The 25078-nt window shown below is 40.8% G+C and overlaps 1 protein-coding gene across 2 annotated transcripts; it reads right to left on the reverse strand.

The window, feature by feature from the left end:
- Positions 1-340: 340 nt before the first annotated feature.
- On the reverse strand, positions 341-13490 carry RB195_018229 (uncharacterized protein; the record flags this gene model as incomplete). 2 transcript variants are annotated; one of them, XM_064185571.1, is made up of 11 exons in its annotated part: positions 341-382; positions 2398-2438; positions 2492-2564; positions 3283-3455; positions 5819-5934; positions 5996-6117; positions 6362-6525; positions 7591-7744; positions 11807-11910; positions 12911-13085; positions 13437-13490. In XM_064185571.1, 11 exons carry the CDS (start codon positions 13488-13490, stop codon positions 341-343), a joined length of 1218 nt encoding a protein of 405 aa, XP_064041451.1. The 2 variants fall into 2 exon arrangements, with proteins under 2 accessions (XP_064041451.1, XP_064041452.1); XM_064185570.1 differs by lacking the exon at positions 2398-2438 and having other exon boundaries at positions 2439-2564.
- Positions 13491-25078: the final 11588 nt, after the last annotated feature.

Raw genomic sequence — 25078 nt, forward strand, 5'->3', positions numbered from 1 at the left:
TCGCTATAGAACATGAATCTCAGCAACGCACTCATGTCGTCGCGGTAAAGCTGCTGAGAAAGCTCAGTTAATCACGGGACCAGATATGAATAATAGAGGACTAGCTCGGACGGCTTTGGTTACGTAGACAAATAGGTAGGTGCACAAAATGTATGTCTACTGCAAATTGAGTAAATCAGACGTCAAAATAAGGAGGAGAATTCGTTAAAAGGGAACATAGATTTCTGGGACAAATAGGCAATCTCCGGTACATTACAGTAGGGCACTTGTAGGGTAATAATGATAGAGATGATATACACTTGATTCTTTGAATCGATTGCACATCACAAACTGCCGCCGATCAAATCAAGGAACTTGTCGCTGAGGCAGCTTTGAACGTCACCTGAAAAGTGTTCTGATTGTCCTGAGTGACTCGAAACTACAAATTCGAGCGCATTTGAATGTATTAAATGCGTAAATGATTTTGTGCACGTCAAATGCGTCACAGAAAGTAACGTTCTTTGGTGATAGTTCCAAGAGAAGGAATATGACTAAAGTCCTAGAAAAATGAGTTCGCCAAAACAACCGATCATTAAAAAACTGCGAAAGACAGAGTGTAAAGGTGTGTTTCAAAGGAGAAAAAAGACAAACACACGTTCTTAGCATGTGTACAGCAGAGAAAAATTGCACCGCCGACTAACTTGTGACAGTGTGTCTCTAATCCACAAGATGGACCGCAACAAAATGTTATAATAATTACAAGTAGCTCAGCGTTAATCTTCCTCCATTAGAATAGTCAAAACCGCAAGCTCATTTCGCAGGAACCAAATTTTTGATTAACTGGTATAAAAATCGTTTAGGTATGTGATTTTTTCAAAGGAAGTCAAAACAAATATTTAACCATCTCCTGCATTTACTCTTACTTTGTTTCGAATCTACAGCAAATTTCACTTTTCATTCAACGGTGCCAAACTCAATATCCGGCTTCATATCTTTCATGGATCCTGCCTGGGCATGTGAAAAAATAAATGAATGAAAAACTGAAAAAAGTTAATGAACATTGTAACATGTCTTTCTGTCGCAAAATAACATGAAATGAACAGGTCCCTCAGCAGCAACAAATGAGCTCGCTAAGCCGCAGGCTAAGGGAAGACAGCAGCTCACACGTGATCCATTGTAAACAATTATCCATGCCTAATTGGAAATAACAAATGCAAAATGACCCCCAAATAACATATTTGGATATGACGCGTGTCCTGAGATACCGAAAAAGAGCCAGACGACTTGAGTTTTTTTTTTGACTCTCGACACCTTTCATGAAAAAGCAAGAAAGTTCTGATTATTCGCATCACTCCATAACATTGTCATTCAAATTCAAATGGCTGCGTTATCCATCTAAATAAGCTGAACTTAAGTGCTTGATAGCTAAGGTAATTAATTTAGGAGACATTTGATTTATTACATTACATTACTCCCCGAATCTGCTTTACTGGCAGAGGAAAGGGTACACATAGTCGTCCTCAAACCTCAACAAGTTTCTTGACTACGGTTCCATCCATAGATTAGTCATTTTACTCTATCTACGTAAGCTTTAGCAAAGCCAACATATTTGGAACATAGCAAGTTCTCTTCAATGTTCATCCTAATCCATCCTTTAAAAAGTACCCTGACAAAACGGGAGTGCCTAAGCTGTTGCTTTTGTAGACTTAAAAATATTAAAAACAGAAGAAACAACTTGAAGGAAAGGGAAAACAAATAAACACTCCAAAGAAGAAAGAATTGGATGTGCCATACAATTTCTTTCGGAGTTTCACAGTTGCTAGAAATGTCGAATGTGCAATAAATTACAAGAAGAAAAGCGTGGAAGATGAAAATGTATATGTTGGTCTTTTTCGATTCACTCTTTAATAACTTCATTCGTTTCGGCTTTAGTTTCTACATAGGGCGCGGTGCAAATCTAGCTAGGCCCATATCTGCAAATAGCTATAGTGGGCTGAGTGTATTCAAAAAGGTGCCCGAAAAGCGCCTTCGACTGGGGCAGGACAAGGGGAAGGGAAACTGTGCGTCTAGCAGAGAACCAGGAGCGTTGTGGCAAACGCGCCGCTCTCTACTTCAACACAGAACTGCGTCGACTATACAAACCAACTACTTTTGCTTCACCGCAGTAAAATCGCATCTGTATCGGTTTTCCTATAAAATATTGACAGCGAAATCGTGCGATAATGACGAGCTAACTGCATCTGAAGTACTAATCCTAACTATCGCTTATGGACCTTGTCGAAAAACAGAAGAAATCTGCTTCGCAGAGTATGGTTTTCTTGGTATTCAAACCCCGAACTCATAGTAAGCTTTTCTCATACTAGCGGCAGAAAAATACAGTGCGCCAAGCATGCTGCATGCAGTAGCTAGTGAACTGACTTGATTACTGATGTTCATTGTGAGACGCCAGCCAGGCCAACCTGTAGAGATCGTCCAGCGATTTGTGTGCCATTCAGAGCTGCCATCGCGTTACAAGCATCGGCGTAGTTCATCATAGTCACGAAAGCATAACCTTTGCATTTCGTCGTAGCGAAGTCTCTGATCACCTGAATCGTTACTTCTATTACAGACCATATTGATGGCAGAAACAATGATCTGGAACCACCTTTTTTTGCATATCTTCTGTATTCTGTAAAGTACCAGCGGAACTCTACATACACGAAGACAAATGGTTTGAATGAGAAGATTAACTCTACTTCCTCCGCAACAAACAAGTGTTAATTTTTGTTTTATGACTAATGCGTAACCTTTGTTTCTCAAACCTTATCACAGAAAGACATTAACTTATTTGGTTTTTCGAAATGAAATTCATCTACTTTTCTTCCCGTAGACCTGTTTTCGTTTGTACTTGCAAGTTTATCTGGGGTGAGCAGCAGATGAGTTGTTCAGACTGCCCAATCTCTGAATTCGAGTGCGACTTATGCCTCTCAAGGCTATGCAAAATCATGAAGATTCGTGCAACTATCCACGACACGAAAAAGAAACACGGACAAGTAGATGTGATTATCGGACATATCGCCTCGGTTTTCTTCATACATACGTAAATATCAACTAACATTCTCGTTATACAGTGTGAACAGGAACTCCCTGGTATTTTACACTACCACACCACGGAGTCGAGGCTGTTATTCAGTAGTCTTTATTCTCTCGTTCGAGAGTTAAAATGCCAATGATTACAAGACCTTGATCCTCTAGCTGTTGACTTCCAGTGTAACGTTGCAAGTACAAAAATCAAAAGAGAAGAAAAATATTTCATAAACTAACTTTGACGCTGAGAACAGCCCCAAATGGTCCGAACAATTGCCACAAAAGGCTATCGTCGGTGTCTGGGCCCAAGTTGTAGGCAAACAGGCAGAATCCAGCAGGCTCAGTAGTGGCTGCACTCGGTGCCAACGCTGCGAGTGGAGTCGCAGCTGGGGCGGCAGCGGCTGCCATTCCTTCAAAACAAAAAGTTTGATGTTCACTTACTCTACAAATGGATTTTTGCTCCAAAAGTAAAAAACCATCAGCCATCTCCATCAAACCTGTAAAAGCCGTTCAAGGAGGCTGTAATTATAGCACTGCATAGTACGCCTCCAGTCGTAAAAACCTCATTTACTACCGAGTTTATGAGCACTCAAAACTCAAACAATCAAGTATCCACCCGCAATCGTTCATTATTTCGCAAAGAACATACTTCTTCACATTTTCCTTTAAAAAACCCGCATTACGCACTTTTCTTAATCAACCTACGAATTAATTCGATGTGAATTATAAATGTCATCACGCACGTATTCTGCAGCTTCTTCAGCTACATGCAGAGGAAGGAAAGAGGGGAGAAGATTCGACGCGTAAGACTTCATCAGCGAAATGAAGAAAAGTCAAAGTTTTACTTATGTTCCGAACCTCAGTAGTGTTGCATTATCGACTTATTCGCTTCTCTTGTAGTAATGCGACAAATCACTAGCAATCGTTGTGCTAATTAGACTCTTTCAGTGCCCATCACTACTACATTTGACTGGAAATCATTAGTCGCATTGATTGGCCGTACCCAACCACACGAATCGGACACAAGAAATTATATACCAATGATTATTCGAAATCCTTCGGTGAAAAAACAACAAAATATCACTAAAAAGGGTTCATCTCGGTTATTCATGTTGTAACATGTGATAATTCATAACGATTGTTAAGCAGGAGCATTATTTATTTATTCTGCTATTTAACTATTCACAAAAAAAAATTCTGAGAATGTTACGTGTTTTCGCTTTCTTCCAAGCTCGCTTATTTCTGTCTATATCTTGAGCTGCATGAAATTTTAGACATGGTCAAAATATAGAAAACTGTAGCAGCAGATTTGTTGAAGGGTTGGGTTTAGACTGCTATCACTGCTGTTCCGGACAACAACCAACGTTTGAAGTCCAGAAAACTTTAAAACTTAGCTCTTCTCTTTAGAGCCTAGACTTTCAACAGAACTACATTTCAAAGGGGGAAAAGTGCAGACTGCGACGTAAGAACCAGTCACAATTACCCAAATATTCTCCGCTACCCAATAATAAGCATGGTTGTTATTAGCATTCTCTTACGTGTAAGTCATTAATATATTGTCACGTTGAGTCTCTAATCATTGCCCATGTGAAGAACAGGTGGAGAGATGAACACATCACCGATTGGTCGTTCCTTTCAGAATGTCACTGATATTATAGCAGAGTCAAAACGATCTGAAGTTCGCTGCAGTTGCGGAAGCGGTTGTGTTCAAAAGATCGCTCGGTGGATGATGTAGTCGAGATAAGACCATCACTAGCCTTACTCAGATTGCCACCATGTACGCAACTGTACCGAGCTTCAGGTCGTTTTGATCCGACTATGCCATTCTTGGATCCCACAGCCATTACGCTGCGTTGCAACAGAGAAGACAGTCTCCGAGAACAACAAGGGAAAAGTTGCCGAAATGTCCCTAATTGGTTGCGTTTCTAATCAACACAAACATATTCTGCTGTGCCCAGCAAGCTGTGTGTGGGCCATCGATCGGTGAGCCTCCCTTTTCTCTCTGCAATTGAGCCTATTATTATGGCGCGCAAGCGGTCGGCGCTCACTGAAATGCTAAGTACACCGGTCTATGCTACAAAAGCTGTCCGTGGATATTGCGACAAATAGTACACACCCAATGCAACAGCCATGTATGACACTTTGCGAAAACGACCTCAACACCACTGTAATTCGTAAACAACTCTTCTCAAGAGGATCTTCTATGAGTAGATGATGAACCAGTCCAAACCCATTAAACCAGTAAAAATATACGTCACCAGAAAGGCTTTGTTTAAGGTAAATAGCTAAATGTTACATCTGAGTCGTGATTAAAAAAAGCTTTACATTAGAAGAAATGTTGACAGAAATAAACTATTAGGAACTCCGCTCCCTAACGTTTCATTTCGTAGAAATTCTAACTCTGCAGTACTAAATCCGAAAGGCCACGCGAAGTAGCGAAAATTACTGCTTTACTGCTTTTCAATTACTGCTCTCAGTATTTATTTTACTCCGTTGCCTATCTTTAAATTTTGTTTTAAGATAAGCAACTGAGGATTATGAGGATTAAATTATGTTTCAATTCGCTCTATGTATGTATGTTGCGGATTGCCCTAAGGAACTAGGACAACTTTCAAGAAGAGCTTTGAAATCTTCAACATGAAACTTTAATGATGTTACGCTACAGTATGAAATGCGCATAAAAAAATAGAGTATTCATAGGTTGGTAATATCTACTAGAGAGGGCTGCACATGAGGAGACACCCTTAAAACAAAGGTTTAGTAGAAAGGTTACCAGCGAGAGCATTCATCTGGCTCATCTGTAGCATCGTTGTAAGGTAATCTGCAGTGGCTTGTGCAGTGACAGCTGGAGCTGTAGTTCCAGGTATTGTCGTGGCAAGAGGTGAATATCTATAATGTGAAAGTTGCAGCTATTCACGAATGAAGTAGGTATAGAGAAAATGCAAAACACCGATATTTAGCAGCAAGAGGAGCATGATGAATAGGTCCAATGGCTGAACGAAGAGGGGCTGCAGCTCCGAGCAAAGTAAGAGGCATAAGGTTAGACGCAGCCACTTGTTGGGCAGCTTCAAGCTAAAGAAAAAATTGAGAAATAGTATAGTAATATAATAAAATAACATAAATATTACAATGACGACAGCAAAGAATGAAAGTGGACGTTGGCATAAAAAGAAAACATAAATACACTCTCAAATGCCGAGGTTTCAAGAAGAGAGGACTTGGAGATTGTTGAAAGTGGAAGTATTTCTTAGACGTAGAAAACATTAATGAGCGAATCAACTCCGAAACATGAAAGATTGAAGAACAGAATTCGTACCTCTTGGAGCACGCTTTTGGCAGTATTAGTGGCAGGATTGTTTGCGAACTTTACAGTAATCTGATCAACACAACCAGTTGGGACGGTCCCATTAAGCGTTTGTATAGCAAGCTCAGCTTCTTCTTTCTTATCGAAACGTACAAATCCTACACCTTTCGAAAGTCCTAAACAGAATCTATATACCGCAGATTCTAAAAAGAGTGCTTTTCAACAAAACTTTTTTGTATGAAAACTGAAAGTTTTCTTGGGCAAAAAAGTAGCTAATCAAATACGAAAAGAGTCGAGACCGTAATTGCTGTCCATCAAACCTATTGATCAATTATAAAATGTGAATGGTCATTCACTACCATGTTTCAATAATATGTTCGATTTTGCGGCTTGAGTCGAAAACACTACTTCGCACAACAGAGATTATAAAATATGCCAACCTAATGTATTACAGAAATTTAAAAAAAAACAGTTTTGACTCCCAGAGATAAGATTGAAAATGAGCGGTTCCGCTTTCCACTAGAAACATAAACATCCATTTCGAACAGGAGGACCTAGATTTTTGATCTTATTTTGAGCTCTGTAGGCGATGACCAGTTTTGTTTCTTCGAAAAAAAAATTATTTGGCTCTAAATGAAAGCAAAGTTGCTCAAAATATCACTGAAAATTCATTCTTAAAAGGATGAGCATGAGTGAATCTTGAAAAGAAAATTTGAGACCAAAATGTTTGAAAAAAAGAAACAAGCTAACGGTTTAAGGTGGTGGCTAACATTCGCAATAACAATAATGATAACAGTTTAAAGGATTGTATAAGTGGACAGAAATTTACTCAGATGCACAATCCCGTCATCTTCAAACTGCTCATATAATTCAATATTTTTGCTCATTTAGATCCAACGAGGAGAACAACAAGAACATCTTATTGTACACGAAAATAACGAGACTGGAGTCAATCATTTATAAGCGCTGCCATGTATAGCCGATTAAGTACGACATCTCCGCAACGTACGCTTTTTCTCCACTAGATACGCACTCCTTTCCCTTCGGTCTTGTCTGAAGCGCAGAGCGGTGAGGCGGTCAAATATGTACATGGTGCCGACTCAACGAAAATTAGCGAATTAAAAGGGTTAGAAAGGTTAAAAAGGAACACGAGCTGTTGTATATAGAACAGCGCGAGACATTTCTCATTACTCTATTTGAATCTGTAACCAACGTATAACGCCTCTAATTTTGTATTTTACCTGTAATGTTATCCGACAGGATTCGCGATGTAATGATTTGCCCAAATGGTCGAAAAATTGCCTCCAGTTCATTCAAAGTCATGGACTTTGGTATACCAGAGACGTAAAGATTCGATCCTTTGATGTTCTCATTACTAGGCCGCGCATAGGAAACCTGCAATTAAATAACGTGGCTTCTTACACTCAAAATAAAGATAGAATAAAAGAATGAAAATTTTTAAAAAATAAAAGAAAAAAAGCAGATAAACAGGAAACAATGAACAGACAATGATTACGGTGAAGTAGGATTTTTTTTTTTTTGCAAGAAAGCAAACCAGAACCAGTCAGTTTTCATTGTGAATGGAAAGCTGGACTCCCACCAAATATTTAACTTCAGCCATTTCATATTTTGTATTCAAAAATTTCAAAGAAAAACGTAGCTGCGGCGCAAGTCAATGTTCGCCCAATCCTTTCTCTTTCACACATGCCCAACAGTTTCATTAGAGATATGAGCTGGGGCCCAAGAATTCAAGTTCATGCACTATCAGTAAAGCTAATTTATTGTCACTCAATGTTATATTAAAATAAGCTACTAACTATAGCTCTTCAACAAAATCTCTTCAACAAAAAACAGAATTTGAATTCTTATTGCGCCTAAAAACAGAACATCACGGAAAAACCAAACATTCACTGTACTTGCTCATAGTGTACGTACCGCAAATGCTGTGTTCTGCTAAGACTCTCCAACACATACATGCAATAGTCGGAGCCGATGCTCCGGCTATCTTTACTTTTAGACGGTTGGCAAAGGGACCCCTCTCAGTTTTGAACGGTTGACGAAGGGATCCTCATCATCACTCCATGAACTATAGTAGGGAGACCTCCCTACTGTTCTATTTACAAATTTCTTCACTTCTCTCTCACAGACCGCGTTTACAAAACATTGCACAGAAAAGTGGAAAAAAAAGAGGCAACCGCGACAGAACCAGCTCAGTAGTCCACGGAAACGTTTTACTGTACTTGACTTTCAACGTGGACATAAGCCTAGTAAGACATAGTAGACATGTCTACCAATCGAACTCGCTGTCATCTAACCCAACGAATGGATAAGTACAGATGGATTTCCAGAGAAATGTAAGTCATAAGTCACAAGTCATAACTGAGTGGAAATGCTAAGATTCGAATCTCAATACACCACTTCCAAGTTCTATCTCTATTTGAGCTCTCTACGAACAGTATGAAAGTCACCAATATTTAGCAGCAGTGCTTTTTATTTTTCTAAAATGAGAAATCCCTAGGACTTCTTTCTCTCAACATGGAGCCCTAACTTTCTTTTTTTGTAAATTTACAAACGTTTAGCGCTGCTATGTATTTTCTCCCTTACATGCTACAGAACTTCTGAATATTCCGAAATCTCTGCGCTGGAGTAGGTGAAGTAAAAAACTTGGTGCATGGTTTAGAAGATTTCTTGTTGTTCTAAACGTGACGTAAGAAAAAGACTATTAGACTTATAAAAATACTAAGAACCTCTCGGGTATCAATATGATGTCTTCGACGCAGGTTTAAAACGTAATATACAAGCAAGTAGCTCTTTCAATCCGAAAAAGGCAAAAGATGGTATACTGTCGACTCATTAAAACAATGTTTTGTTGGTTAAACTGATTTCGCAACGGTCTGTTCCCGCCATCGACGAAACAGATAGTAGTCGCTGCATAGCACCAGTCTCATACCGTATGCGCAGCCGTCGCGTGTAATCCTATACAAAGTAAATAGCACACGAAACACGCTCTCTTCCCTCCATATGGGTCCATTCGCAGCCGAAGGCAAGACAGAAGCCCGCTAAATGAACTTAAGGGTTCTGCTCAAGCTATAGTTCGCCTGTGAGTATATACTTCATATATAAAGTAAAGTACTTCAGATGTAAAGTATGCGTACAAAAGTTGCGAGCGATGATTGAAGTTGCAATAGAGGAGAGTTGAAAACTATGTTTTCCTAGAAATTGTAGCGCTCTTCCGTTTTCTAGACTCATTAACTGTTTTCTTTACATTCTTGTTTTTGTGGCAGTCTCGATTAAAAGCACAATAAGTGCTAAAGACATAAAATGCATACCTATACCTCTGTCATGCTATTACTTAGTTTAAGGAAACCTGCTGACAAAGTTAGCGGCGGACAATTCCAAGAAGTCGAAAGCCCTACGAATTGAAAATTTAACTCTTAACAATTTTTTAGCAAAAGACTACTGAGAATCATTATTTATCACTAATTTCAAGTTGTAAGCTCTTATTCCTAGAACTGAGAACCAACCGCATAAGAAAAACAAGGATGAACCAGTATTGATGATGTAGTGTGAACTGTTTCTATGTCATTCCTATCGAATCAAAGCAGTAGACAAAGCAGAACGCTTTGAGCGTAACCATTAATACATTTGAGAAGCGCAGCACGCGACCTTGTTACATAAATCCACACGTATTTTAATGTCGACGTTGAGAGGAATGGGAGGAGAAGTTAGATACCATGAAGTAATGTGTTGACGTGGTTATGATACGCAGACGTGGCTTCACTTTGGTAGTTTCCTTTACTGAACTAACTAATTTATGACGTTGTGCAGACCTAGAAGGAGGAACTAAAGTTTTCTCTCCACATTTATAACTGCTAACTGCTCTGTAACTAGAGAAATTCTCAGAGTTTCACGGAATATTCGGCCTTACTCTCACATATCTCAGATAGATATAGACACCGTAAGACTATCATTTGTTTCGCGCACCACAAAATTTCCTTAAAGCGAAGAAATCCGAATGATATCACGATTCGATCTTTCAAGGGAATCTTTATGAAGAGATGCCAGTACCGAACTTTGGACCAAAGTGGTAGGAAACAATCGACAGTACACTTGCTAGGGAGCCTTTTTCATTCAAAAATATACGTTCTACACAAAACGTATGAAATAAATGTCACAAAATCGACTGGACTTGTGTAACCTCGCATGTTGACAGCTTACCTTACTTAATCAAGTAAAGGCAAGCAGTTCTGTATAAGAAATGCATGAGGAAATTTCTAGCCTCAAAAAGAGAGAACAGTACAGTATTGGTATGCTCTACAGTTACAGTATTGGTATGTTCTACACGCTGATCTGCCTTTTACAAAAAGAGATGAAAAGAAAAAGAAGCTGAATTCCAGTAAAAAAAAATCAAATGATTATGATCAGTGGTCGCACGGTAGGAAAATGTCTAGTTTTCTGAGAAAACAGAGTAGTTCCATAAGTACAGTAGGCAACTTCTTCAAATGCTGTGCACTGTTCACAGCAAAGCTCAATGTGTTATCAAAAACGAAACCTAACTATCAGCAAAGCTCCTGAATATGCCATCACAAAAAAGGCAGCTTCAGTTCGAAACAAGAAGAACAGCAACTGTTTGATAACAATTTTGCTAAAAACCAAATCTTACAAGCCCAAGTACAATCAAAAGATTTCCAAAACTTCAGTATTATGCATTTTAAAATAAGAAATAATTGGAAAGAATTCTCACACACGACTATCTATTCTACTGTTAGATACTGCCGTCAGCTGCCGTCATTTTTGAAAACCAATTCCTAATTAATTCTGAATAAAATGCAGTTTAACTACATACACTGACGAACCACTCATTTTCCATTATTATTGCAGTTGAGAGTAAAGTGGTCTTTTTTTCGGGGTCTTCAGGAAAAACAAGCTGATGCTCCTGCATTAATGGGTCATACGACAAAGCGAGCAGTAATTACGACACATGTTTCATGTAAAATAAACGAATTCATGCGTAAATCACCATGGGTGGAAGCATACTGAGTCACTAAAATAGCTGTGCTGAAAGTTTTGATGCTAATATTGAGGTGCGGCAATCAAACAAAAGGCCTAATTAGTGAAAATGTTATTTGCTAGAATGCAAGTGCGTGATCAGCGTTTAGGGTGAACGGATGAGCGACACGCATTGGAGCGAAAGAAAAAAGTTGAAATTGAAACAAATAAATAAACTATTACTGCAACAACGCTAACTAAAGAATGATAAACCGAAACGGTGTCTGCTTGTACCCAGCTCTGACTGATGAGGAAGTTGAAACAACAGACAGCTCACAACACATTGTTATCGATTCGAAGCTCAAGTATAAAGGAAGAATAGTGTGCAGGCGCGTTACACAGCTGGATGCATGCACACAACGTGGGCGCGCAGAGAACAGGGAAGATGATGAGGTAAATCGCAACAACCTTGATCGTCTTGTTCTGGAGGCGAAGTCCGTTGAAGGAGGAGACAGCCTTGAGGGCATCGTCTTCGCGACAATAGTTAACAAAACCATAACCAAGACTCTGGCCTGCAACCAGAAACACAGTGAACGTAGACACTAAAACACGCCATTGCCGCCCACCGCTCACGAACCGAACCAAAAACTCAAACGAAAAGCAAATGCATGACTCTAAGAAGAGCTCTTCTTGCAGCAGTGAAACGTTTCGCTTCGTAAGCGGAGGTCCGAGTTGAGAATAGATGCGTTAGTGCAACTAAGACACTCAAAAGTAGGAAAAACTCATTGAATTACGAAAAAAAAATCAGAATCAAGGGGTCATCTAAAAAAACGGCGAGAAATACGGACAGAAACTGAAATTTCGAGAATTATGACAGAATGTAGTGAGCATATCAACAGAAAAACAAACACTGAAAGTGAAAAAATGCTAGATTAATGCAAAAAAAAAATAAGTGAATGGAAGAAAAGTGGGGAATTGCAAAATAAGAACTAGGAGGTCAGCTATCATCAATCAATCAACAATCCTATCGAACTTAGTAGAATTCGTAGGGGTCGTAAAGCAGCAAAGCTTTGATGATGAAAATTTCAACAAAGAATCCATTACGGCTACTAAATCTGTACTACGAGGTTTTCATTTGGTTAGCAATAAAAACAACCAAGAATTTCGCAGCGTTTTTGATGCCTGCTTAGAATGAATAGAACCGAATAATTCGAGCAAATCTGACTTGGCAAGGAAAATGGAAAAAAAAAACCATATTTGGTTAGAGATTAGATAGCGAAAAAAACCACCGAACCACCTACACTGCAAAATTGTTTTCCAGAGCAATAAATTGATGTTCGCAAGATTATAAAAGGACTAAATGTTCATAACCGAATTCGAAATAAATTTAAAAAGGCGGAAGAACAATTCAGCATTGATTACAAGAAGACTTCTGATTCAAAAGTTAAGAACTTTATAAAAATCAACATTTGGAGATCTCCATTGTTACTGAATCTTCTTTCATGTACAAAATTGACCACTGGCACAGAAGCGAATAAAATAAAGAAGGAAACGTCAGCAGATGTAGCCCACCTGTCATCTTGTCTCGAACCAGCTTGCACGATTCGATTTCACCGACACTAGAGAATAATGACCTGACCTCCTCTTGAGTCATTCCTTGAGGCAAGTAATTAATAATGAGGTTTGTTTTAGACTCTCCGATCTCCACATTCGGCGCAGTGCAGTAACGTTGTGACGGAACATAACTCTGCAATTTGCGAAAGTCAATAACTACGCCCGAGCACAACAAATGGCTGGTTATTATTTGTCCCACATGTATAGAGAACAATGCTAAATGATTGTTTCGGTGATTATTCAAAAGTAGACCACTTGCAAGTCTATTCACGCCTATCCATATAAGACTCCCCGCATTTCATGCAGCGTATGGTTTTCAGAACACTCAAATTTGGCCACTAGCCCTAAGTGGGCATCATCAGGCCGCCTAAAACTATTTAACATCTCCTCGCGGAGCTTTCTTTTGATTAAATCATGGCCGCTGGGATGTGATATCTGTGGAGTGGTCTCTTAAAGCAAACCCTGACTCTCGTCGTGGACTCACCTTGCTAGGTGTGGAATTGGTAGCGAGGGAATGGCTTAGAACCTTGGCATCCATGCCGCAGTTGGATCAGAAGCGGATGGGAATGAATGGGCAGCTGAAGAGAGAGCGTGGCGAGTGTGGAGGACGAGTGACTAAAAACAAAAGAAGAAAACGTGTGGAACTGCGAAGAGACGCAGAGGCAACGGTGAAAACGGAAGGGAGAGACCATTGCGACTGTGGATACGGGAAACAGAGGAGGCGGAGTCCGCATGGATATCATGGATAACATATGGCAGGTTGTTCGAAACAGAAGCGAACGATCAGGGGAAAGCCAGGTGAGCGCGAGCGGAAACAATAGGCGACGACCTTGGAACAAGCTCGAGCTCATCGAGGCAGAGCCGAGTAATGCACGGTCGGCACTCAATTACGGTACGAACCAGTCGCACGCACATCGAGGTCGACCGCATTTCGCGGCAATTACCTTCCAATTATGGCCTATACAGAGCACTGACTGGTCGTCCCGCCAACCGGCGGAGGTGAAGTTCAGCAGAAGTTCAGGTTGATCAGAGATAATCAACACTCAGAAGTGGCCAACGCAGTATGAGAAGAACAAGAACATTTCGGTGTCGAACGACGTGTCCCAAAGGAAAAAAAGAAAGGATCTAATGCAAACGAATTATTGAGGTCGAACATGGAAAAGGCAGCACCATGAAAACGGTGAATCTACCCTCAAACATCCGCAGTGAAAAAAATCTGAAGAAAAGAGTAGATAGGAACAAACTGCAGGCAAAGCTCCCCTCATTTCCTATTAGTAGAGCAGCATTGCATACAGAACTAAGCGGTGGAGTCTACTTCAAACGTGACACGAGAGTTCGAATAAAGAAGTGAGTGTGAATACCTACAAAGGACGTAATTCTCCTTCGCACCAGGGAATTCTTGTAAAAAGCAGCTGGCAAATGCAACAGCTATTCATTCCCTCTCAGCTTGTAGGAAGTAGAATTAAGTCATACACTAGTGCATTTCTGCAATCTTTTTCGAAGTACCAATCACGTGAAATATAACAAACTGACAAAGTTTTCAATAAAAGCTGAAGCACAAAGAGCACATATCGAATCAATAATGTTCTTGCCGCCCAGTAGAACTGGAAGACAAAAAAGAAACTTTTTTGTTCACAGTGCACAAGTGAGATACTGAAATACGGAACACTTCCCTTGCAAAGATATTAAGAGTAGCATATGAATATTCCACGAATAGGTAGTTTTGTGCCCTACTGAATACTGGCCCATATTTTTTGCTGCTGCACCGGCCTAGAATCTGATTTGTGCTTATCGGCATCACTGATTAGTTGAGCAGTTCTCGACTTCATTTAAAAAACGGCTATAGTATAAGTGATTTGAAGAGTGGCAAAGAAAGATAGAGCAAGAGCAAGCAGGCCAACACAAAGTGGCACTAGGGAAGCTCAGACGGAAAAAGAGACCAGTGGTTTACTTCAAAGTTTAGAACATTATAACGGCAGTACACGCTGCTTGGTGTTCGGACACTATCAGGTGAATTCAGAGAGACGGCTAGAGTGACGATACTCTGAGAGAGGAATCAATCCAATACTATATGGTTTATAGATATGCTTACAAACCCTGCAACAGAGAAAGATAAGCTGCGATGAGTAGCTGGTTGCTCACGAAGAGGAAATGTGTCCCGAGAAAACATCCAAAGGTGAAAAGTGGAGCCTTGGAAATGCCTCACCATCAGATGCACCGCATGGCTGCAGTGCAAAATCGTTCCGGTTATGGAACCATTCGCACCACTTTGATGTGGAGAGAGATGCAAATAACAGAGCAAGTACAAACGTAGTCAGGTAAGCAACTGAACAGCTCGACTGAAGCGGATTCGAGGCGACAACAAAGGCCTGCGCACACCGCGGTGCGAGAACTCGGACTGCGGAAAGCCACGAACGCCCCTCAGGCATCAGCAAGCACTCAGTGTTGTGTGTCTCATGCTGACAAGAGATTTTTCGAGCCGAAGCAGCGGATAACACAATTATGCACCCGTCGGTAGAGCTGCTACGTGACAATGGAGCCGTGAGGAGGTAATGATTATTCCGCCCGAACAAGTAATCGCAAACAAAAGCGTTTCGTAGAGCTTGGACGAATTGGTCGACCTTACGAAATCCGAGGAACGGAGCTTCAAAGCGAATCGCGGCTGCACGGCTTCGAACCGGCGAGTGTCGCAGCTGTCGCACAATTGTCACATGTGTTGCGAGTCCACAGCACCTCCAGACTATAGTGCTTGAGGTGACTGCTAGCACCAACTCCTCTCCTCGAGGTTACCAAATCGCGGACCACAGAGAGCACAAAAACGTGCTGTTAGCGGCTGAGGGGCACACATACGACTGCCCTTATGAGTGTAACAGCTGAGACGGCGGCCGCCAACGCATGCTTGTTATGTTTATACTGCTCACTAGCCGAGAACTCCAGCGCTTCGCGTCATGTTTTGTGAAAAGGTGTTGACCGAAGATGCGAGTTCGAGAGAGCCTATGACATGGGAGCGGAGTCGACTCCTGCGGCCAGGAACCGACTGATGAATTATGCAAATTCTAATCGGCTCGCCGCGAGCGTGTAATGCAGCATATGTATGTGATACACACTGCAGGACCACGTGCGATTTATACGAACGCTCCACAGTTTTGCAGGAAACCGTCAACACTTTTAGTGATGAGTAGAGGTCCTATAGTAATGCGAACATTTCGGCATTTGTAAAAGCGAGATGTATCAGCGGCAGGGAACCTCACAACGACCGCCCCTGTTCTCATTTGCTCAACCTTCACCCTCGCAATAGCCTATCATCTGATGAATTTCGAGAAGTTGCAACTTTTGTGTGCCCACTTCTGCTGCTGATCACTGCCCAGATTCATCCTGCGAAGTTCTCCTCAAGGAAAAAGGTTTGGACAGCTGCTGTGTGACCGCATATTAAATAAATACCGCGGGAAGACACAACCAGGCAAGAGGAGAACCACATAGTTCAGCTCTGCACAGTAGAGGTCAAAAACGTGGGGTGCATGGGTAATTGCGTTCTATAGCTGCTAAGACTTGCGCGGGCTGCGATGGAAGTATTCAGCCAAGGAATGAATGTAAGTAGTGCGTGTTCCGCCTCACAGTTACTGCATTAAAGGAAGTGCGGTTGCGAAAATTCCTGACGTTGGGTTTTTTACGCCCATAGATGCTTTGCAAGCATCACTAAAAAAACGTGAAAAATTCCTTCCGAACCCAGAGAAAAGATGGTTCAGCAGCACTCGATCAATTTCTTTTCAATTTTCAATTTCTGATCGGTTTCTCCGACGAGGCAACCTTTTACATAGGCACAAATAATGGGATTTAAGCGTGTGACATTTATTCAATCACACACGCGGATGTAAAAAGTTGCTTTGTTGTGTAATTTCAAATAATTCCAGTGTTCACTACACGTGTTTGTTTCACTAGTCGCGCAAGTGTAGACCGTTGGATTGACGGAGAAATAGTTCCTGATTCATTTGATTATTAGATTTTTTGCTGCATTTTTGTCTTATCTTGGAGAAAGTGGAACGTGCTTAAATTTCAACACGTACGATGTCAAGCCGCTTCTAACAGCACTTTTCGCTTTACGCGATCTCGATATGCGATCAGTGCGAGATCATCCCAGCTGTGAAAACAGCACTGCTGTAAACATTGCATTAATTCTCAGGAAAAAAAAAAGTGAGGTTGATTGATCGCTTTCGCACAGACCCGCAGGTGGAGCACTGCGACCACCAAATTCCCTTAAGGCGATTAGGAGAGATTCGAAATCATCATAGGCAAACGTAGAATGGAAGAGCAGGAGAGACGACACACGCAGTTTGAAGAGATCCCTTCAGAAAACGCAGCACTTCAAACCAGGTTTAAGGTATTTTTGTTTCTGTGCTTTTTCTAAAGTGACGTTTTTGAAATATGAAAATATGATCGCTTAGTAAAGCACAAATCCACTTCTCAGCTATAATGTGCTCGTTTGCAAAAATTAAAAAAAAAGAGAAAGAAAAAGCAGAAAAGCCACACAAGTCCTACAGTCCTTCATTCAAAACAATGCTGTTGGAGTACAAGAACAACTTCATTGTCTTCATAGCAAATTGTATTCTATATCATGTTAATAATTTGAGAGTTTCAGGAGAAAAAGGAGCTTTTTATTCATTCCGCTTACTTCTTTATTCGAACTTCTAATTCTATTGAAATTTCCTGTTTTGATAGGAGGTCTAATGTCGCCTTTTTCATCCAGACATCTGCCCTGTGCCAGAAATAAAGCAACTCCTTTTTTTTCCGCAATTTCATTCCCGAAGAATCTGTTCCTAATTCTCTTTCAGCTTGGTTTTTTGGTGATCCTGAGAGTATTTGGATAAACAAGACGTGGACAAACAGAAGCGAAAATCTTCCAGGGCCGCTCATTTTTTTCCTCATAGTACTTGGAAAATAAGAAATGGAAACAAACTTTTTGAAACGATAAACGATATAGACAGAAACATACGAAACCCGATATTTTTGAAACATAACATTTCCCTCGCTTGGAGTTAAGCACTCAAACGTAATGGTGCTTTTTATTACCTCTAGAGTCATTAGCTTCGAATACGGAGGAAATTTCCTTTCAATGGACTTTTTTTTGGGGTTTGAACAGAATTTCTGTCCATAAGCAATTTGTCAAGTAGAGGAGTAATCATGCATTAATTCATACCCAATAATTAAAAAAGCAGAATTTCTATGATTACTTCCATCATTGCAGCTTTTTTCTACTCAAAAAGTATGAACGTTACACATCACAACTCTGCTCATTTAGTCAGACTCATAAAAAGTTATTGTTAGTTTTCAATTTCTAGCAAAGTAAATTATCTCATGTGTTTCCAAAAACGCCTGAAAGTGTAAGTTTTACTAAGTAACTCTGCTTCTAATTTGTGAATTGAGAATAAGATGACACCAACAACCTCTGAGGAATTACTGATGAAGTATTGCACGAAACTTCGCTGAATTACTGAAGTCTTTCTGTAATAGATGAGTAGGTGCAAAAAATCATTGTACTTCGAAATATCCAACGCAACTAAAGGCATAGACAAGCTGCAAATCCACTCAATACTCTTCTATTCTTCAAAAATGATACAGGCAGGTGCATGACCTTGAATAACTGCGGTTAAGTGTCAATCCAGTTTGTGTCATCTGTATAAGTGGTGATGAATTTCCCAAGAACACCACGGATGTACAGGCAAATAAAAATTACCTGACCTCTGTGCAAGAAGCGTCCCCTCGTCGAGTGTCTCTGGCATTGTCCTTGCGGGACGCTCATTGCAACAGGGTTGTTGTTCTAGTATCATTCGAACATCCCACGGCGAACACGCAGGCGCGAAGATCAGATTTGACTTTGACTCGGGTGTGTTGAGATCGAGTTGTAGGAGGAAAAGATAGATATTGTAAGTTAACTGTCACCCAGACGGGGAATTTGCAGTAACGACTAAGATATCGGTTCAACTCTTTTTTTTTAATTTGAACCGATTACTGGTCGCTAAGGACCCGAAATCTGGGGTGGTGCGAATTTCAGGTGAAAGTTCCAGTAGGGGGTAGTATATTATGTAGAGGAGGGTGATTCCGTCCATTTCTTCCTAATTGCCGTAAATAAAACGGATCGGAAGATGCGGCGCGTGCAGAAGGCTGGCGCGCTCCGATCGACCTCTTTGTGGAAAATAGCGCGCCGGAACGCTCGAAGTGGTATCTTCAGCGCCGTTTTTGACGGCAATCAGGAAGAAATAGGCGGAATCACCCTTCTCTCCATAATCTACGACTCCGTATAGGCATAACCCACCTGAAACCCGCACCACCCCAGATTCGTGGAGTGATGCCTTTAAATAGTGGCCTTCGACAATTATGAGGAATTTCCTTTGTTTACGGACAAACACACTTCGTAACCATAAGGAGTGCGGGTAGGCAACACAGTTTTTTCGTCAGATTAAAACGAAATATTTTTCCTTAAGAATTCCTGGTCACTTTTTTTATAAATGTTTTCATACTCGGTCGACAATGTTGTCACTGCCATTATCAATGACGTTCCACTGTTTAACGAACAAATTTTCAGTTCCGGATCTGTAGAACGAAGATGGCATTTTATCAAGAACCAAAGAAAGGATGGTCATGAGCGAGAATGAGATTATTTCGTGGTACCGTTAATACTTCATCCTCGAACATTCAACGTAAATCATTCATTCATACCAAGCAGGGATTAGTAAAGCCAGCCTTCGGGTTTCTTACGTGCAAAAACAAAAGAATGGACAAAAAGCAGGAAAAATCAATTAACCCTACTGTAAGAGGGTTAAAAACTTAGAAAAGTCCCGAGAGTACAAGAGAACGTCACTGATGAAATCATAAACACGCCAGCTGTCTAACGAATTTAACAGGTCTCATGCATATCCGCAAAAAAAGGGTAGAATGCCCTCTCATTGCTTAAAATTACAAGGCTCTCCATTACTTCGCAAAGTTATACAAAATAAACATATGCATGTATTGATGCGGAGTTCACCCGACAAAGTACAATATTCATTCATTGTCAGCCAAAAACGAAATTGATTGCCGTCGCAGGCCTGTGAATATAGATATGAATCTGTTTCCATGAGTGAACGCCGGAAAAAAGGCTGAAACCGCGTTCGTTGCCAATTTCATTTGTAGGGGACTTGCACGTTAAAGGCATCACCCCACGAATCTGAGGTGGTGCGGGTTGCAGGTGGGTTATGCCTATTCGGGGTCGTAAATTGTGGGGAGGAGGGTAATTCCGTCCATTGCTTCCTAATTTGCCGTAAAACACGGCGTGAAAGATGCCGCTTCGAGCGTTCCGGGGCGCTATTTCCCACTAGTTCGATTGGAGCGCGCCACGCGCCGCATATTCCGGGCCGTTTTTTACGGCAATTAGGAAGGAGCGGAATCACCCTTATCCCCATAATCTACGACCCACCTGGAACCCGCACCACCCCAGATTCGTTCTATGAAGCGTTTAATTATGCATCTTGTTACTATACTATTTTGATTGATTATTGATTGTTGATTTTAGTTCCTAGGGTGTGCGTAGAGTAAACTTAATTTTGTTCATTTTTCGATGCAACGGCCAGGACTAATGAGAGTCCATTTTATTCTGTTTTTTTCGTGGTTTTTCTCTCTGAAGAATACAATTACATGGTGAAAAAATCAATAAAAAAAAAGATCAAATAGATCTATAGTTTGCAATACTAGTCGTTGATCTGGAAGAAAGGATAGTGAATATATCCCAGTTCTTGGGGACCGAAATATGTGCCACTTAGCAGGCTCTTGAAAACCAGACAAATATAGTACACTACTCGGATCACAAAGAACAGAGTAAGCTCAGCTGTTCCTTTTAATGGCGCCGTTCCGAACCGGTCGATCTTTCACGAACGCTTTACATACACCAGCAAATATTCGGTCAAATAATGCGATATTGTCCACGCTTCTTTTGTTTTCGAAGTTAATAGAGAAACAAAAGGTTTTTTTCATCTTAAAATATGTACTTCTTCACTTTCTACAATTGTGTTCTCTCTTTCTGGTACTTATCGACTTTCAGTGATTCTCTTCCAAATTCCACTTCTCCGTTGCAAAAAAAACCTCTTCAGAGCCTTTTAAAATTCGCATTACTTATGGAATAACGCGATGCAAATAGTTAGGGTGAAGCTAATTCTTATCTTCAGCGATAAAGAAGAAGACGGTTCCCATAGTTCAGCCGTATACGTTAGACAGGAAAATAAATCTTTTGTAAAGGACACAGAAGAGAAAAGTTTGAAACGCGACTATACATAAAACGACCATAAAAGTAGAAGTGCGAAAAATGCATCTGCTAATTTGAACCAATGAGGAGGAAGGAGAGATTTTCCCTAAAGATAAATCAAAACTTGTAAATGACATACTTTTCAGTCCTTCTTTTAATAAAGCTGCAGCAATTTGATCTGAACTAGTAAGGTTTGCTATTGAATTGGCTATCAATATTTTTCACACAAAAAGGTGGGTCGCCCTTTCTTCTCCCTTCTGCTTCATTCTTCCCGCCATCATCCACTGAAATCCAATAATGCTTGCTGAGCAAATAATTTACCATAACATTTCCTTGTGTGAATGGCGCTGTCAAAAATTGTGCATGTAATCTTCTGCGTAGTGTAGTCTTTTGTTGATCTGTTACTGAGCTGATTTAGAACGTCGGTAACGGTCGACACGTTGGTTAAGGAAGAAATCATCGCTCTACTCTCGTACGATTCACTTTTAAGGACGTCCCATGCTAAAGATTTCGCATGTGGGTCTCTTGCTGCCAGATGTTTCTCCGCTTTTTTCATAGTCATCTTCTAGTGTTGTTCCACCGATACATATGTATTATTTGTCTGTGCCGTTTATTAAGTCATAATTTTCGTCACGGACAGGCGAACTTTGAAAGGAAGGCTTTGAAAGTGAACCAGAAAGAAGGAAGAGGGATGTAGAAAGTGAAGGAGAGTGTATTTGAGATCTCGGAGGAGTATCGATCATCTTAATTTTGAAAAGTAAAGGAAGTATAGTACGTCGCATGGTTCAACGAATGACCCAGTATTCTTGTTCAGGTCCCTTCAGAGAGAAGTACGGAGGAGTAGTGCTAATTTCTCTTGACACACGTATTGTTTGCACAGATGTTTCGTGTGGAAGCGAGTCATCACTCCAATTTCATTGATTCTGGATGGATCAGAAATGTGCTGCGAACTATGTAATGACGATGTCGTTTACAGAGAAGAGAGGAAGTCTCGCATGAGGCAATAGACAATGCATAGCGGAAGTCAAACGGGGTAATTCAACCCGCCCGAATGGATTCGTGTTAGTTGTGACGTCGACGATGGGCATAGCCCCGCAGTCGAATGTCGGCCCCGATCGTGAATAACGCCGGGGTCGCCTACGGGAGTGGTGAGCCATAATAGCGCGCATATCGCGGTTCTCACTTGCTGCTATCCGTATTGTTGATGTCGCATGCTCCGCAACGGAAACAGGAAAGGGAATTGAATGCACGAATTTCGAAGCGTTGTTCCTTGAAATATGTCATGACCGAAAACAATTTGTTGGTCGGCATGAACGAGAAAAACTCGCTCCTTGGTGATTGCGTTACTTTAGCACTACTACTACAGTTACGTTTTCTAAAAGGGCTAACTCAACTTGGAAGAAATTTTCTCCTACTGTTTCTAAGGTTTCTTAAATATGGTGGCAAATGAGAATAAGGCTAGAGAGAAGGATAAGGCGGATACCTCCATCGTTCCGCTCGAAGCAGATGGTTTGAGTTGCATCTGCGAATCATTTTTCTAGAACTGAACTGAACGCGATCCTGCGCAAGAAGTTGCTTTTTATGAAGGAAGCGACAAGTTGATGTTGTTGAAGTTTTTTTGATTTGATGACAGAGTGCTCGAAAGTTAGAGATAAGAAATTTTTGATCATCAAGCAGCAGTGTACAAAAACACCTCAGAATGTTTTATGAAGAAAAAACAAAGAAAGTGAGAAAATGGAGAAGGGGTGTTCACTCTTCTACATGAAGTGTTTTTTTTTTTATGTAGGCGCATCTTCGAAGAATATTGGACGGTTGAAGTGCTAGAGTGCTGTTCTCGAAATACAGATACTAGTAAATTCAAGCTGAAAAAGATGTGTGCAATATAGCGTTTACTTGTTAGTTGCACTGAATCCATTCCTTTTTAATTGAAAGGGTAATGAATTGTGGAGTTCTTCTGTACTGTACTGCACAATCCCATTGACACTGAGACAGAACAGCCAGTTGAGATTTGTGAAAAATGAAATAAACGATGATGAAATGAAGGAGAGTTGACTAAGCAATGAGATAAGCACTAATCAACTAAATACATCATTCGGAAGAGATTGAACGCGACGAATCATGGTGGAGAAGGTCCAGTTCTCGGTGACGAAACTTTAGGCTATGGGCACTCTTTCAAGGCAGTATACCACGAGATTGACGAATTGGGATCTCCCCACGAAGGCTAAGTGCTAGACGTAGATCACGAGTGTGGACGTCGTCACGGCAATTTTCTCTAGTTCCCCTGACAATGGCATGGAGAACGGCCTTATGTTTCCTACGAGGGGCCTTGCAACGTGCCACGTGTGCAAGGCGCAGTGGCAGCAACCCAGTGATTATTTCCACTGTCACAGTGAACAAGCAAGAGGCATATGTCTGCTCGCATACGTAACACGTCGCTAGGTGCCTCGGAGGAAAATTCGATCGGCAAAGTCATTTCTCACACCATCTTTCAGGAAAAATTTGGTGCAATCGCTCCCATACTCGTAATCTACACTCTTGACTTCATCTTTTCGTTCACAAATCTCAACTCCGTGAAGTTCGTTTTTTTTCAGTATGTTGCCCTCAAAAGAAAGTTCGAGGGAGTGGAAGTGAACCACTGATGCTTATAACCTGAACATTCGACACCGGAAATTTCGTGGCATGCTGCCTTTAAGAAATATTTTCCTAAAAACAGATTCTTCGTCTTACTTGTGGATAGCACAAAAGACAAGGAGAATGCAAGATTCTCGTCAAATGCTCAAACATATGAAGAATTTACTTCACCGAATGAATGTTGCTTGCAAGATTTTTTTGTGCATGAAAAACATCCAGTGAAGAATAGAGAATTTCATTTTCAAAAAACTAGAGAAAATGCTTGGAGAAATACGGAGGCAGTGAAAAAAGAGATGAAAAACATGGAGAAAATCAATAAGAATAATCGAAAAACTATTGCACGACAGGAGAAAATTTCTGGAAACGTTGGGAGAAACAACTATGGAGATTATACTATGGTTTAATTGGCAGTAGTTCAATGTTTTTGAAAGAATAGAAAAAAAAGAATTTTACTTCAACCCGTGACAGCTGGGTACACAGACGTGTGACCCGCTTACGAGGTCAAAATTCTCAATTTTGAAGAGCAAAGAGAGACGGTGAACGGTGTTTTTAAACACTATTCCATACGCACGTACAGCACCAACCTCAACTTTACGGCCCTGTCGCCCCGATCAGATGCTAAAAACAAGCGGTGACAAAAATTCTTCATTTTGTCTACTTTACACTCCACTTTAAAGGCATCACCCCACGAATCTGAGGTGGTGCAGATTTCAGGTGGAGTATTCGTATACGGGATGGGAGACTACGGAGAGGGAGGTGATTACGTCCATTTCTTGCTAATTGCCGTAAAAAACGGCCCGGAAAATGCGGCGCCGCACAAGACTGGCGCGCTCCAATCGAACCTCTTGTACAAAATGGTGCGCCAAAACGAATGAAGCCGTATCTTCCGGGCTGTTTTTTACGGCAATTAGGAAGAAATGGACGGAATCACCCCCTCTCCGTAGTCTCCCATCCTGTATACGAATACTCCACCTGAAATCTGCACCACCTCAGATTCGTGGGGTGATGCCTTTAATGTTCCGAAAAAGCAAGAGTTAATAAAATAAAAGGATAAAGTCACTGGCATATCATTCCACTTGGGATGCGCCAACGCGTTTTACTGGAATTCGTAATCGCTGAGGTTTCCGAACGCTTGCTGGCCTATACAAATACTTGCGGTGATCAAGCCAGTGTTTTTATCCTCTTAGACAAGTCTGGTACCAATTTATCGACTCGGGAGGGAT

Source organism: Necator americanus, chromosome II (genome assembly GCF_031761385.1).
Source record: "Necator americanus strain Aroian chromosome II, whole genome shotgun sequence".
In the NCBI taxonomy this organism is placed as follows: domain Eukaryota; kingdom Metazoa; phylum Nematoda; class Chromadorea; order Rhabditida; family Ancylostomatidae; genus Necator; species Necator americanus.